The 14,888-nt window shown below is 40.8% G+C and overlaps 1 gene segment (V, D, J or C); it reads right to left on the bottom strand.

Annotated features, from left to right (window-relative positions):
- Window positions 1-1,874: 1,874 nt before the first annotated feature.
- LOC128509394 (immunoglobulin lambda constant 6-like) lies at window positions 1,875-3,430 on the bottom strand. The segment is given in 3 exon segments: window positions 1,875-2,245; window positions 2,877-2,962; window positions 3,327-3,430. Coding segments are annotated over 3 exon segments (498 nt in total).
- Between the last annotated feature and the right edge of the window lie 11,458 nt (window positions 3,431-14,888).

Raw genomic sequence — 14,888 nt, 5'->3', positions numbered from 1 at the left:
GTAAGAAACTTTGAGAGGAACCAGACTCAATCAGGGAACCCATCCTCATTGGGGTGATAACAGATAAAAAATTATATAACATCATGTGTGTTCAATAAATGTTATATAACATCATGAAAGTTTAATATAACAAAAATTCTTTAAATTAACATGAGTCAGTAGGTGCAGAGGGCAGATGGGGTCTGGATCACTGGAAGCACAGGAGCAGGATGTGTAGCTCCAACCATCATAAAGCAGAATCCAGCTTAAGCTGGTCCTTCTCTGGATGCCTTAGGAACCTCGCAGGGTTGGCCTTTGTCTACTAAAGCTGGCACAATCTCCAGATGCCTCAGGATAAGTAGAAAAATACAGAAAAGATGGAGAGAATTAGCGTAGTTGCCATTCAGGATAGGTGTACTGTACTGGAGTATGAGGTTATGGGATGAGTCACGCGTATGCCAGATTAAAGAGATGCGTCTTGAGCCTACTTTTAAACTGGGAAGCTGTGTCTGAGCCCCGAACACTGTCTGGAAGGCTATTCCAAAGCTAAATATGAAAAAGCCCTAACTCTTTTGTAGATTTTGAAATTCTGTGAATTACCAGAAGTCCAGAGTTTTGTGATCTTAAGGAGCGTGGTGGATTATAGCGTATTAAAACACTGGTTAGGTATGTGGGAGCTAAACCATTTAAAGCCTTGTATATAAGTAATACTATTTTGTATTTAATTCTAAACTGAACAGGTAGCCAGTGCAGGGATTATAATATTGAGGTTAACATTTTTGACTAACTGAAGCTTGTTTATTGAGGATGCAGGACAACCACCTAGTAATGCATTACAATAGTCCAGTCTGGAGGTCATGAATGCATGAACTAGCTTTTTTTTTTAACATCTAGCATGAACTAGATTACTGCATTTGATGAATATTTTGCATCATCAACACATTCGAAATTGGATAAAAGTTATACACAGCATTCCTGTACGTATATGCTGAGTAGTTAAGTCATGATTTACTCAGAGCAGTCTGTTATTTCTGAGCTTGATGATGCTCATCACTACATGACCAGAACCAAATAAAGATTAAATATCAGTTCAAGCTCTTTCTTCTGTTCTGAAGAGAGGAGAGGCAGACCTTCAGTAACAGATATCAGGAGATTTAAGAGACAGCCGTCATTTACACTGTTTGATGGAAATTCTGCATTCACCCGATGACAGAATCAAATACATCTATGTGAATAAAAGGCTACAAAGTAGGCTGAGAGAGATTCTTTTCTCTCTCTCTCTCTCTTTATGATGTGCATTAACAAAGAAAGAAAGATCAAACTCTGTGTGTGTGCGTGTGTGTGTGTGTGTGTGTGTGTGTGAGAGAGAGAGAGAGAGAGAAAAAGAAGAATATGGTCTATAATAAGACTTACTGTTTTAAAAAGAAATTCTGATCAGAATAATGCATTAACTGCTTTTCTAAATCAATGCTTTATTCTGATCAGACTTTTTTGTAAATCTGGGAAATTTCTGATGTTTTCATTTTGAATCAGTTTTTTATTGTATGTTTGTGGAATGCATTAGATTGCACATTCTAACTAGTCAGAAAAATATGAAATGAGTGTGGTCCTCTTTACCCAGTAGCACATTAAGCATTAAATATACTCAGTGACACACACAAACACACACACACACATACACACACACACATTTGCATGAACAGTTCTCAAAATAGATCTGCACTTTCAGCAGATGTTCATGGTTCTTTAGACAAACTCACTCAAGCACAACACACACACTGCACTCGACCTGCTGTTAAAGCTGCTGTTCCAAATCGCTGCCAAAGACACTTCACAACTGAAAAAGGAGACGTGCTTTCCACATTAAAGCTTTATTTCAGCATAGCTACATTACTGACACCATTTTAGACCACAAAGCATGCATTAAAGTGTACACTTGATTTCTAGTGAGCGTCACAGCGACTCTTTCGGAACGAGGTGATCTGAGTCGTGTCGTGGTAGGAGACGGTACAGCCGAACACCTCGGCCTCTTCCCAGCGTTCTTTGCTGAGGGTCAGGGTGCTGCTGCGGCTGTAGAAGCCGTTCTTCTGTTCTTCTGTGCTGGTCACAATCCCCTCGTTCACCTCGGCACCATCCACGGTCCAGGTCAGCAGCGCCCCCTGTGGAGAATAGGCTGAGAGCAGGCAGAACAGTGAGGCCGATCCCTCAGAGAGCTGCAGAGAGGAGGGAGGGAGCAGAGACACGGAGGGCTTCACCACCGGACCAGCTGGAGAAAACACACACACACACACACACACACACACACACACACACAAACAGTTATATTAATGTTAATGTGAACTCTAACATACTGAACTCTGTGATAATAAGACTGTATATCAGATACACAAGTTTATTTGCACATCGTACAACAAAGCAGAATTCTCGTAACGTCATCCAACCAAATCAAATCTCCATCTTTTGAACAAAACACAGTGTGTATGAATGAGCATCACACCACGGTAAAGTTTTGTAAGTTTATTTTATTTTTTTTACATGATGTTAATAATTATTTTGTGGCTCATCATTAATAAAAAATAAGCAATAACCCAACATTGTTCATGATTTATTCTTACACACATTTTCAGTACGATGATAAATTAGAGCAACACAAAGCAAAATTTAATCTATTAAAAAATGTTTAAAATTTGTCTAAAAAAGTGATGAAGTGTTTCAGACTGAATTTTACAAAATGAGACAAAAGCTGAGTTTTCATGAAATCAGCTCTGCTTTTCACATCACATTTCTTTCCTTTATATGAATGTTACATTATTATTTTACAGTAAATTTATAGATTTCATTAAATTGTGTAAAAGTACTAATGAAGCTCTGAGCTTCTAGAACAAGAAGGCACTTACTTCTTATAATGAGTTTGGTTCCGCCACCAAAAGTCCTCCACAGTGATACATTCCAATGAAGCCGTCGTACAAAAACCTCTGTCACACTACAGTGAACACACACACACACACACACACACACACACACACACACACACACACGGTGTGTCACTCTGGTGTTTAAATTCAGTAAAACAGAGGAAAGAACATCAAGACAAATAACATATAAATCTATAAAGACAATATTTTAAAAAGAATGGCAATAAAACTGAACAGGTAAGCTGAAATAGAATCAGTAGCAGCATTAGCTCACGCTAGTAAACTAGTTACTTATTTTAATTATTATGGTAGTCAATATTAATACGAAATAATGCTGAGAAACCTTATTTTTGAATTAATATTGACTACCATAATAATAACTAGCACGAGTTAGTACGAGTTAATGCTGCTACTGATTTTATTCCAGCTTACCAGTTCAGTTTGATTGCCATCCTTTTCACTTGGCTCTGGTAGATTAGATGAGAGGTGTTGGTCATCATCAGCAGGCACTGGTTCATCATCACTGACCTGCTGCACTTACAGCTTACACTGATGAGTCTTATATCTTACACTGCATCATGATGATCCCCCCTGTGAAATGTTCGTAATATCTCACAAACAAAAAGGCCGATTTTGTCTTTTCCTCATAAATTGTTTAGGTGAAATTCCACCCATACTGTACAAGTGTGACAAATATGCAAAGAAAAAAAATCAGGAAGGGGCAAATACTTTTCCATGGCACTGCACATGTAGTCAGATTGTTCCACTGGGATGAAACTGTGCCAGGTGGCGTTATAGCACTTACTAACTTTACACTGATCTGAACAACTTTGAATAATGAACTTATTGTTCTTTCCTTTGTTTCTTTGTTTTACAAATATGACCCAAAACATTTTCAGTAATACTTTTTTATTTACCTTTTTGTTTGTGTTATATTTTTATACTAGTATGTGGTTTTAAAAATGAATCTCCACTTTAATGAGCCAGTGTATTATGATGTGGTGGGCTGCTGGATCCAGCCTCGCTGTCCCTGACCGTAATGTTAGAGCCATCAGAGCGGAACGGGAACTAAATAAAATAAAATTTTTCTATTTTATTTTCTATTTAATTTCTATCGTATTTCTTTTATTCATATTTATTTCTTATTTGTAAACTTTAATTCTCTTTTAGGGTCAATGGCAGTCGTATAAGCATTTCACTACATTTCGTACTGTGTATGTTTGTGTATGTGACAAATAAAATTTCAATTTGAATTTGGAACTTTCCTTCACACCAAAGGCAGAATCTGTTTATTAGAATCATTTCACAGCATTTACCTCTAAAGCTTTTTCTTATTTTCGTGTAACTTTCAGCTCCACCTTTTCTTCTTCCTCCTTTTCATTCATTAAAATTATTATTAATTTGCTCAAAGAAATTCGCTGCATCGAGAAAGGATCAATATCTCTCCCTCCATAAATTAAAAGTGAAGGTGTCTAATTAATATTGACGGAGGGCAAAACATCCGCATGCGCGGTAACATAAACACACTGTTAGCTTCTCTGCTTTATTTTTAATATTGCTCGCGGCAGCGTAACAGCCCGTTAATTTATGTATTGATGAGATGGACGAAGTGGTCGATGCCCGTTCTTTTATTTGCTGCATTGTCTGGCTATAGTACAACCTTTCGGGTGGATCCCGCACTTAAATGCAACTAAAAACTACTGAAAAGAAAACAAAACTCAGGCTCTGTACCATATGAGTAGGAAAAAGATGCAATATTATGGTTTCCGTCATTTTTTATATATTTGCGTACTGACTGGGCCGGTCTTGGCAGGCGGCCCACCGGGAAAACTCCCGGTTCTCCAGATGGCCAGTCCGCCACTAAGAGAGATTGCACTGCTGCAGCTGCGAGCGACTGCAGGTGCTGCGTTGGAAGATGTGATACAACACAATGACACTGTGTGGAGGAGAGGCACCACACCACACTAACTCACAGCAAAACAATACCAAATAAAAATCTATTAGTAATCATAACACCACAGTACACAGACTCCATAATGGCTACTACTATTTAAAAAAAGATAGTATCATTATATACTTCTATTACTTCTATTTCTCTTTCTCCTTACTGGATAGTTTTAGTTTTTGTTCAGTCTCTATCACTCATCCTACCCATATTACATTGTCAGACTCTGAACTGATGTCAGTCACTGTTAATAATCTGCCCTCAGCTTTAGTTGTATTTTTTCTTGTTTCTCTTTTAGGCCACACTTCAGCGCTATTCTGTTCTAATTCTCACTTAGTCACTGGTGTAACTCCTCCTGTTCTCACAGCCTCTCTCTTAGCATTTAGGAATGATGCTGGTGTTCCTTCTCTCCACTTCCTTATAAGACTGAGCCCTGCTTCACTCCTGAGGTATTATGTGACACTATACATCATATCTCTGGTTCCTGGAAGAGAGAGAGGGGGAGAGAGAACAGAAGAGGGGAGAGCAGAAGAGGAGAAATAACAGTTAGGTATGGTCGCAGTCACATAATGCATAATGTAAATGTATATTTAGTGTAGAGTGCAAGCAGAGACTCTGGCAGGAATAACCATAACAGCATAACTAAAAGGGAGAGCCAGAAGGAAACACAGACATGAGGGCTCCCTAAGATGTAAATTAAACAATCACCTCACCGTCAGCAAACCTGAGTGATCAATGAGAGTGAGGAAGACAGCATCTAAACATACCAGTTCACCATAATACTCTACGTCCATGAGTCCCCCAGATCTGCTCCTTTATTCAAGACAAATCTATTTATAAAAATGCTTGATTAAATAAATAGGTTTTTAGCCTGGAGTTAAACACTGAGACTGTGTCTGTGTCTTGAACATTATTTGAAAGACAATTCCATAATTTTGGGGCTTTGTAAGAAAAAGCTCTGCCCCCAGCTGTAGTTTTCATAATACACGGTACTGACAAGCAGCCTGCATCCTTTGATCGAAGTAGGCGTGGCGGATCGTAAGACACTAGCAGTTATTTTATATATATATATAATGTTTTTATGTGTATACAGTATGTGTTTGTATGTGAATATATTATATAAGTATAATATATCTGCCAATTCCCCCATCCGCGAAACCAGTTTGAGAACTTTACACCTACGTGTGCGCGTCTCTTATGGGACATTCATATAAAATGCAATTCGTGATAAGTGTATGTTGTTAAAGTAATTGTGGATATGTATGTAACAATGCGAGGGGCAGAGCCGCGTATAAACTGTCCAAAATGGGCCGGGTCGTAATACCGCAACACTTCGTGTGATCATTCGGTCGCACCGGTAAAAGGTGTCAGGGCCAAAGACAAAGCGCGCTGAAGAAGACACAGGCAAAGCCCAAGCCTCTGAAAGTGAGGGAGAGCAACACGCATCAGTTTAGCGCGCGCTCTCGGGTTAAAGCGCACAAAGCACAAACTCTACTCTCTCTCTTCCTACTATAAATCCTTGGTAAAGGCATAAGCCTCGAGAGGATCTTTAGTTTTTTTGTTTTAGTTTCCAGAATCCTGTCCGTTCTTGCATAGACGGCGGAGCTCTGTTTATTTTGTGTTTTAAGTTTTCTTTTGGTTTCCTTTTAAGTTTATTAATTAATAACCCCACGCTATCTCCAAACAGAAATGTCTTCCCGTGTCTGTTATAAGCTCTCACAACAACTCCTATTTCACTGACCCCTCTAAAGTCCTGCATCAGGGCTCCTTAAATCAGTAAAACATATCTTGGTGCAGATCTCCACACCGCACCCTGTAACAATATATTTAGGAGAAAAATGTAAATTAAGGATGTCTTGAAAGATAATGCAGTAACTCTTTATTCATTTAAACACAGTAAAGGTGTTAATGTTTCGTACATTCCTTTATTCGTCCTTTCTGTTTAAGCTTAGGTTTCACTGTTTTCCATATACATAGAACGTTTGGACAACAATGTCCCGGAAGCGATATTAAATAAGGAAAATACACACAATTTTGTTTCAATACAGTTTTATTAAATATAGAATATTTTTATGTTTTGCTGGCGAAATACATTTTAGGCAGAGACGTCTGCTCGATCTTGTTAAATCGTTTTAATCCCTTCATTTCTGTGAATTCCCCCATCAGCTAAACCGGTTTAATAACTTCACACCTATCGTGAATGAAAGGTGAGAATGGTAATTACAGTAACTGGGGGGTTCTGTGGGGGTTTACCTTGGAGCGCGCTGTCGCGTTGTATTCAGCGAATAGACTAAAACAAAATCACATTTGCTTCAGCATTGGAAAAATATTGTATTAGGCTAACTTTATTAAAGATTATTTACTTTTGTATTCTTTGTATTTGTCTTTTTGCACACATGCGGGAATCTTTAAATTTGAACAGAAAATAATAGTAGGCTGGTAGGAACGTTATATCATATATATGTCATATAACTTAAACGGCTGAATGAAGTTAAATATACACAATAAATTAATAATTGTGTTTGTTTAACATTTGAGTACTCATTCAGCTTTTTTATTTTATATACTACCATATCATATATTTGTGTCTAATACTGTTTTATTTACATTTTACATTACATGCAGTTTGTAATTTACTTGCAATTGTACTTTTAAAATGTAACCTACGTATCTACAGTATAAGCATATTTAACTACTTCAGTAGTGAATGAAAAATTTGGTCAGTCTGGCTTTTAGATAAATATCTTATTAAATATAATTGTATTATTTAATTAATTATCTTACTATAAATATGATTCTTATTCTCTATATTCTTGTCGAGTATAGTCCTTTAGAGCAGGCATTATGTCAGAAGATTCTGCGGAATCTCTTCTCACCTTTCAGTGTATCCGCACTGAGAGATTGTGTGTGTGTGCACGGAAAGTTTGTGTATGTGTTCATGGAGAGTTTGTGTGTGTCCGCGCGCGCGTCTTATACGTACAGTACGTTCGTGTTTAATTAAATTCTTTTTTACTGCATAAACACCGGAACAAAAGGGAGGAAATGGAGAAGTTTCTTTTTCCGTTTTTTGCATTGAGTTTAATCATGCAGCACTTTTAGTATTCATAGCAAAAGCAACCCAACATTTGTGATTAAAGTACCTGAAATAACACAGAATGTTGACCCAGCATAAACTACCCAACGATGTGTTTACAGAAACCCAGCATTTTTTAGTGTACTACTACAGTCCTAACGAATAGAGGAAGCGCAGTCAAAGCACGGGGATTCTGCGTGCTGTCGCGTTGTATTCAGCGAGTAGCACATATTTTTGTGTTTGTTTCATTTCATGTCTGTAGTTTTATTGATAAATCTGCTCATATCTGCGCACGCATTTATCAGCCTTTTGATCAAAAAGCTGCACGCGCAACTCACTTTCACTTTGCAAAAGGCAGTGTTTATTGTTTAGTGTATATTTAAAGCGCATGAACACAATAAAAAATATTGTTTTAGGCTAACATATCATACATTTTTGTATTACTAGTTGTACTTCGTCTTTTTGCACACGCGCGGGTGCGTTACAATAATAATAATAATAATAATAAATTCGGAGCGCTACTACTACTAATAACAATAATACTGAATGGAGAAAGCGCAGTTAAAGAAGTATCATCATTGAAGGAGAGAAGAAAATGAAGAATAAATTTATATCAGTATTTACAGTTTGAGCTCGACACGTTTATGAGCTTTGTGGCTTGCTGTCAATGGGCGTCTAAGAAAGATAGCACATTTTTGGCTCAGTAGACACACAATACTTCAGACTGAAACACGACTGCCCCCTACAGGTAATGAAGGGCATTTTCACAGCTTGCCGCGGCAAGTCGTGGCATCCCCTTTCCGAAAACGTGCGTTTTTTAACCGAGGCTGGTGTATGAAGCTGTATCCAGGAGGACTAGTTTCATTTAGAGCTACATACTCATCCTGTTTAATCCAGGTTTCAGTTAATCAGAGAATATCAAATTCCTGATCTGTGATAATTTCATTAACAATAACTGCTTTAGATGCGAGAATTCTAATATTTAACAGTCCTAGCTTCAGATCAGAGGTGCCGGCTGCGCATTCAGTGTGATCTGAGTTTGTGGTATCTATGCTAATTAAATTACTAAAACAGACTTTGAGTCTTTCTACATTTTTGCTTAGCTTGGGAAACAGACACAGTCTCAATATAGTGAACCCTGAGTGACAACTCCATGCAGCTAGCAGATGGTTGGATTAGCCTGTCTGTCTGCTCTCTGGCCTGGGCTCTGGATTTTCACCGATTGGGCCATATTACAAGAAATGAGAGCAGCACCTTCCCGAGTGGGATGGACACCGTCCCGCCCTAACAGGCCAGCTTTCCCCTTAAATTTTCCCTTCCAATTGTCTATGAAGCCCACATTGTTTTCGGAGCACCACCTGGACACCCAGCGGTTCAGCGACCAAAACCTGCTGTAAGTTATGTCACCACATCTCATTGGGATGAGACCAGACCATATTACTTCATCAGACATCGCCTTCGCTAGTTTAAAACACCCCTGATTCTTGCTAACCTCTGACTGACGAAGGCGTATATCATTAGCTCCAGCATGTACAACTATCTTAGAGAACCTATGCTGTCCTAGAGCCCTAAGATTACCTGCTATGTCCGGTGCTCTGGCTCCCGGGATACACCTAACCACTGCCGCTGGCGCCCCTAAAGGGCTGGCTAATTTCACATGTCTTAGTATAGAGTCTCCTATAACCAGAACTCTTTCAGGTTTCTCAGTGGGTGCATCACTGAGGAGAGCAAACCTGTTGGACACGTGAAGCGCAGAGGTGTGCTCCGGTGGTCTAGCCTTAGCGTTAGCTTTGGCTGAACGTGTATGCCGCGGAGTCGTCACCCACTCGCCCCGCTGTGAGGGCTCTAATGCCGGTGTCAGGGGCTGGTTATCTCCATCTGCGGCACCCAGACTGTCCGCTACGGGAATAACGCTGCTCTCGCGCCCTCTAACCCTCTCTAAAGTCTGGATGCGCTCCTCTAACACTGATATCTTCGTCAGAGTGCTCACTAACACACACCTATCACAAATAAAATGACCACTAACGACGGAGGAAGAATGTCTAAACATCCTGCACTCCACACACTGGACAAGCTGAATATTATCCATTATATCGTACCTGAGCCGGAGTTTAGTTGTGCAGAGCTGAATTCCGTTCGTTGCTCTTATAAGAAGAAACTCGCGTGTTCCCCAGAAAGAGTCCAGTAGTATGAAAAACTTAACAAAACCTAGTTGCTATTAATATTATTATTGTATAAACAAAAGATATATAATTTAAACCCTGATACAAACGCTAAACTGTCGCATCCGCAGCAGTGGATGCGCCTATAATTCACGTTTTATACAAATTGCATAATCTAAAATTTGTTTTCCATTAGTTTATGTTAAAGCAGACATTTCGCTTTCTACAAATATATATTTTCCACGTCTGTGAGGCAAGCATACAAAGAGTTTTGGTTCATTTTCTGTAAAAGTAAAATCTTATAAAGGCTATGTAGCTTATATAGTTTTATTATGTAGTTTTTTCACATTAATCTGACAATAACACACCCACAATTTTGGTGCACACCCGGAGTTTTCTAGCTATGTGAGTTTTACACTTGATAAAATCTAAAGGCTCAATGTGTTAAAATTTACTTTGCTTAAATTCGATGCAAATAACAAATGCCTATATTTAATTTTAATTTAAAATTTGTACCGTAATTTTAGTACTGTGATCGTAAATTTGTTTAATGTCAGAAGGTGGTACAGCGCAACAGGGGTGCTACTTGAATGTAAAAATGTAATTTGTTTAAATGTTTTCATTATTTATTTGAAAAAAATCATAATGACCATAATAGCCTACTACATTGAATTTTTATAATAACACAAAAAAACATTGACATCTGCTGACGCAGTAGGATGTCCTGACAATTTTTTTAATTATAAAGTCGTTTAGTTTCATTTATTTCACTTAATAAATCTACTACAAATTTAAAGAACACAAAGTATAAGATGACACAAAACCCTTCACATGTAGCTTTTCTAATTACACATGATAAAATCTAAATGCTCACTGTTTTAAACATACTTTGCTTGAATTCGACCCTAAAAATATTTAATTTAAATTCTAAATTTGTACTGTAATTTTAGTACAATTAGTGATTATGAATCCTTGAGAGAATGAACTAAGGCCTGAGGCTTCAGGGTATAGTTATATAGCGCCACACAGCGGTAAAGGCAGCAAACGCACAAACTCAAATGCCATCTCAGACAGTTGGGTTTTGGAATAATGGAAAACCATTATTTCGGTTGAGTACCATTTGTACATACATTATTATTAAAACACTTTAAATGAGATGAGATAATGATCTGAGATGACATCAGACTTTGCAAATGTCTCTTTGTCTCCATCTGACTCTGTCTACCACATCTTACGTTTTCACTCCAACCTCCTGCATGTCCTCCCTTACCACAGCTGGCCATGTGGAAATGTCACTATATTTTTTAAATTTAACCTGATGAGTGTGACCAGCTTCATAAGTCAAATTCAAATTTCAAATTCAAATTTTATTTGTCACATACACAAACATACACAGTACGAAATGTAGTGAAATGCATTATACGACTGCCATTGACCCTAAAAGAGAGTTAAATTTTACAAATAAGAAATAAATATGAATAAAAGAAATACGATAGAAATTAAATTAAAAAATTAAATTAAACTAGGAAAAATAGAACTAAAAATAAAAATAGAAATGTGCTAGGAAAAAAAATAGAACTAGAAATAAAAATAGAAATAGAAATATGATGTACAAAATAGAAATATACTGTGCAAATTGAAATATACTGTACGGTGTGTGCAAATATGCATAGAGCAAAGTGTCTTAGTGCAGAGGTTATTAAAGTGTCTTTGTGCACTGGTCCAGGATGTAAACGTAAAACTGTAAAATGTAGTGTAGTTGTGAAGGTAGGTGTGCAAGGTTATTAAAGTGTCTTTGTGCAATGGTCCAGGATGTAACGTACGACATGTAGTGTATATATGAAGGAAGGTGAGCGTGTAATTGTCCATAGTGTTCATGGATGTAAGAAGATTGATAGATTTGACCAATTATGAAAATATTGTGTAGTTCTGCATAGTGGTGTGGTTGTGGTTGAGAGACCTTATCGCCTGCGGGAAGAAGCTCCTCCTCAGTCTCTCTGTGTTGGCCTTCAAGGAGCGGAATCGCTTCCCAGACCGCAACAGAGTAAACAGTCCGTTATTGGGGTGGCTGAGGTCCTTCACGATCTTCCTGGCCTTGGTCAAGCACCGCTTGCTGTAAATCGATTGCAGGTCAGGGAGCTCGATGCGGATGATGCGCTCAGCGGATCGCACCACCCTCTGTAGAGCTCGTCTGTCCTGCATGGTGCTGTTCCCGAACCAGGTCGTGATATTTCCCGTCAGGATGCTCTCGATGGTGCAGGAGTAGAAGTTCCTGAGCACCTTGGAGGGCAGTCTAAAGTCTCTCAAGCGTCTGAGGTGGTAGAGACGCTGTCGGGCCTTTTTTACCACGGTGTTGATGTGACAGGACCATGCCAGGTCCTGCGTGATGTGAACACCGAGGTATCTGAAGCTGTCCACTCTCTCCACTGGGCTCCTGTTGATGACGGGGGTCTGGTAGTTCCTCACCTGCTTTGTACTAAAGTCCACTATCAGCTCCTTTGTCTTACTGACGTTCAGGAGGAGATTGTTTCTCTGGCACCAGTTCTCCAGATTTCCAACCTCCTCCAGGTAGGCCGTCTCATCGTTGTTCGTGATCAGGCCCACCACAACAGTGTCGTCAGCAAACTTGATGATGGTGGTGGAGCTGGTAGTGGCCACGCAGTCGTGGGTGTACAGAGAGTACAGCAGGGGGCTCAGAACACAACCCTGGGGGGCTCCAGTGCTGAGAGTGAGGGAGGCTGAGACATGTCCGCCCATCCTTACTGCCTGTGGTCTGCCAGTTAGGAAGTTGGAGATCCACTGACATATAGATGAGCTGAGTCCCAGGTGCTCCAGCTTGGTGGTAAGTGTGGAGGGAATTATGGTATTAAATGCAGAACTGTAGTCGATGAAGAGCATTTTCACATAATTCCCCCTCCGAGTGTCCAGGTGAGTGAGAGATGTATGGAGGAGATGAGAGATTGCATCGTCCGTGGAACGGTTTGGACGATAAGCAAACTGTAGTGGGTCGAGTGTGTCTGGTAGTGAAGAGATGATGAAGTCTCTGACCAGGCGTTCAAAGCACTTCATCACTACTGAAGTGAGGGCTACAGGGCGATAATCATTGAGGGTAGCAGGATGAGGTTTCTTTGGGACAGGAACAATAATGGACTCTTTGAAGCATGTGGGGATCACCGACTGAGATAAAGAGATGTTAAATATCTCAGTGAACACAGGTGCTAGCTGGTCTGCGCAGGCTTTGAGAATACGGCCTGAGATGCCGTCTGGTCCTGCTGCTTTCCTGGTGTTCACTCTCTTGAAGGCTCTCCTCACGTCATGCTCGGTGATGATGAACGCGCTTCCGGTGCTGGCAGTGACTTCCTGTCTGTAGCCGTTAGCGCCGCTAGCATTAGCATCGCTAGCGTCCTTAGCTGCAGCCTCGAAGCGAGCATAGAAAGTGTTCAGCTCGTCTGCCAGAGACACGTCAGCGTTTATCATACCGGATGTTGGTGCTTTATAATCCGTTATTGTCCTTAGTCCCTGCCACAGGCTCCTAGAGTCACTCTGTTGGAGCTGTGACTCTAGTTTCCTCCCGTAGCGCTGCTTCGCCTCTTTCACCGCCTTCCGGACGCTGTATGACGCAGCCTTGTATGGTTCCATGTCCCCCGACGCGAGTCCCGTGTTGTAGGCAGCGGTGCGAGATCTCAGAGCGTCGCGGATGGTTTTATCCACCCACGGCTTCTGGTTGGGAAACGTTTTAATAGTCTTTTTTTCTACGGTATCGTCCGCTAATTTCCCGATGAATCCCACAACCGCTTCCGTAAACACGCTGACGTCACCATCGGAGCTGTTTCTGAACATGTCCCAGTCTGCGTCATCGAGTGCGTCCTGTAACGCGGCCACCGATTGGTCCGTCCAGCGCGCGACCTCCCTCTGAACCGGAACTTCCTGTTTCAGCCTTTGTTTGTATTTTGGCATGAGGAAGATGGCGGCATGGTCGGATTTACCAAACGGTGGACAAGATTGTGCCTTGTAACCGTCCTTGACTGTGGTGTAGCAATGATCCAGTGTCCTTTCGCCCCTGGTGGGGCAGGTGATGTGCTGATAAAAGTTCGGCGCTGCGCGTTTGAGGTTGGCACTGTTAAAGTCCCCCGCCACAATAAGCGCAGCGTCCCGGTGTTGTGTTTGTTGTTGTGTGAGTGCCTCATGCAGCTCGCATAAGGCAGTGTCCGTGTCCGCTTGTGGTGGAATATAAACGGCGCTGATTATGACCGATGTAAACTCCCGAGGAAGGTAAAAAGGACGACACATGATGGACAGTAGTTCCAGGTTGGGTGTGCAGGAGCGTGTGAGAGGAACAACGCTCGCGCTGTTGCACCAGCTGCTGTTCACCATTAAACACACGCCGCCTCCCCTTGACTTCCCCGAGTCCCGCGTCCTGTCCATGCGGTGAACCGAGAAGAACTCGGCCGGCTGGATGGCGTGGTCCGGCACCGCTGGGTTCAGCCATGTCTCGGTGAAGCAGAGGAGATTGCAGTCCCGAATGTCTCTCTGGAACTTTACCCTGGCCCTGAGGTCATCGAGCTTGTTTTCCAGTGACTGGACATTGGCGAGCAGGATGCTAGGCAGAGGTGTGCGGTGTGCACGTGCTCTCAGCCTGTTCCTGACGCCGGCTCGTTTCCCTCGGGGCCGCCGCTTCGCGTCGCGTCCTTTGTTGTCCCTCAGGATCTCACTCGGCCAGCTCGGATCCGGAGTTAAAAACGTCGAATTGTGAGTACATTGTATACCAATAGAAACAAGAGTGTCTCTATCATAACTAATGTACCCCATGGTGG

Source organism: Clarias gariepinus, chromosome 2 (genome assembly GCF_024256425.1).
Source record: "Clarias gariepinus isolate MV-2021 ecotype Netherlands chromosome 2, CGAR_prim_01v2, whole genome shotgun sequence".
In the NCBI taxonomy this organism is placed as follows: domain Eukaryota; kingdom Metazoa; phylum Chordata; class Actinopteri; order Siluriformes; family Clariidae; genus Clarias; species Clarias gariepinus.
This window is presented reverse-complemented; position numbering and strand designations above follow the sequence as displayed.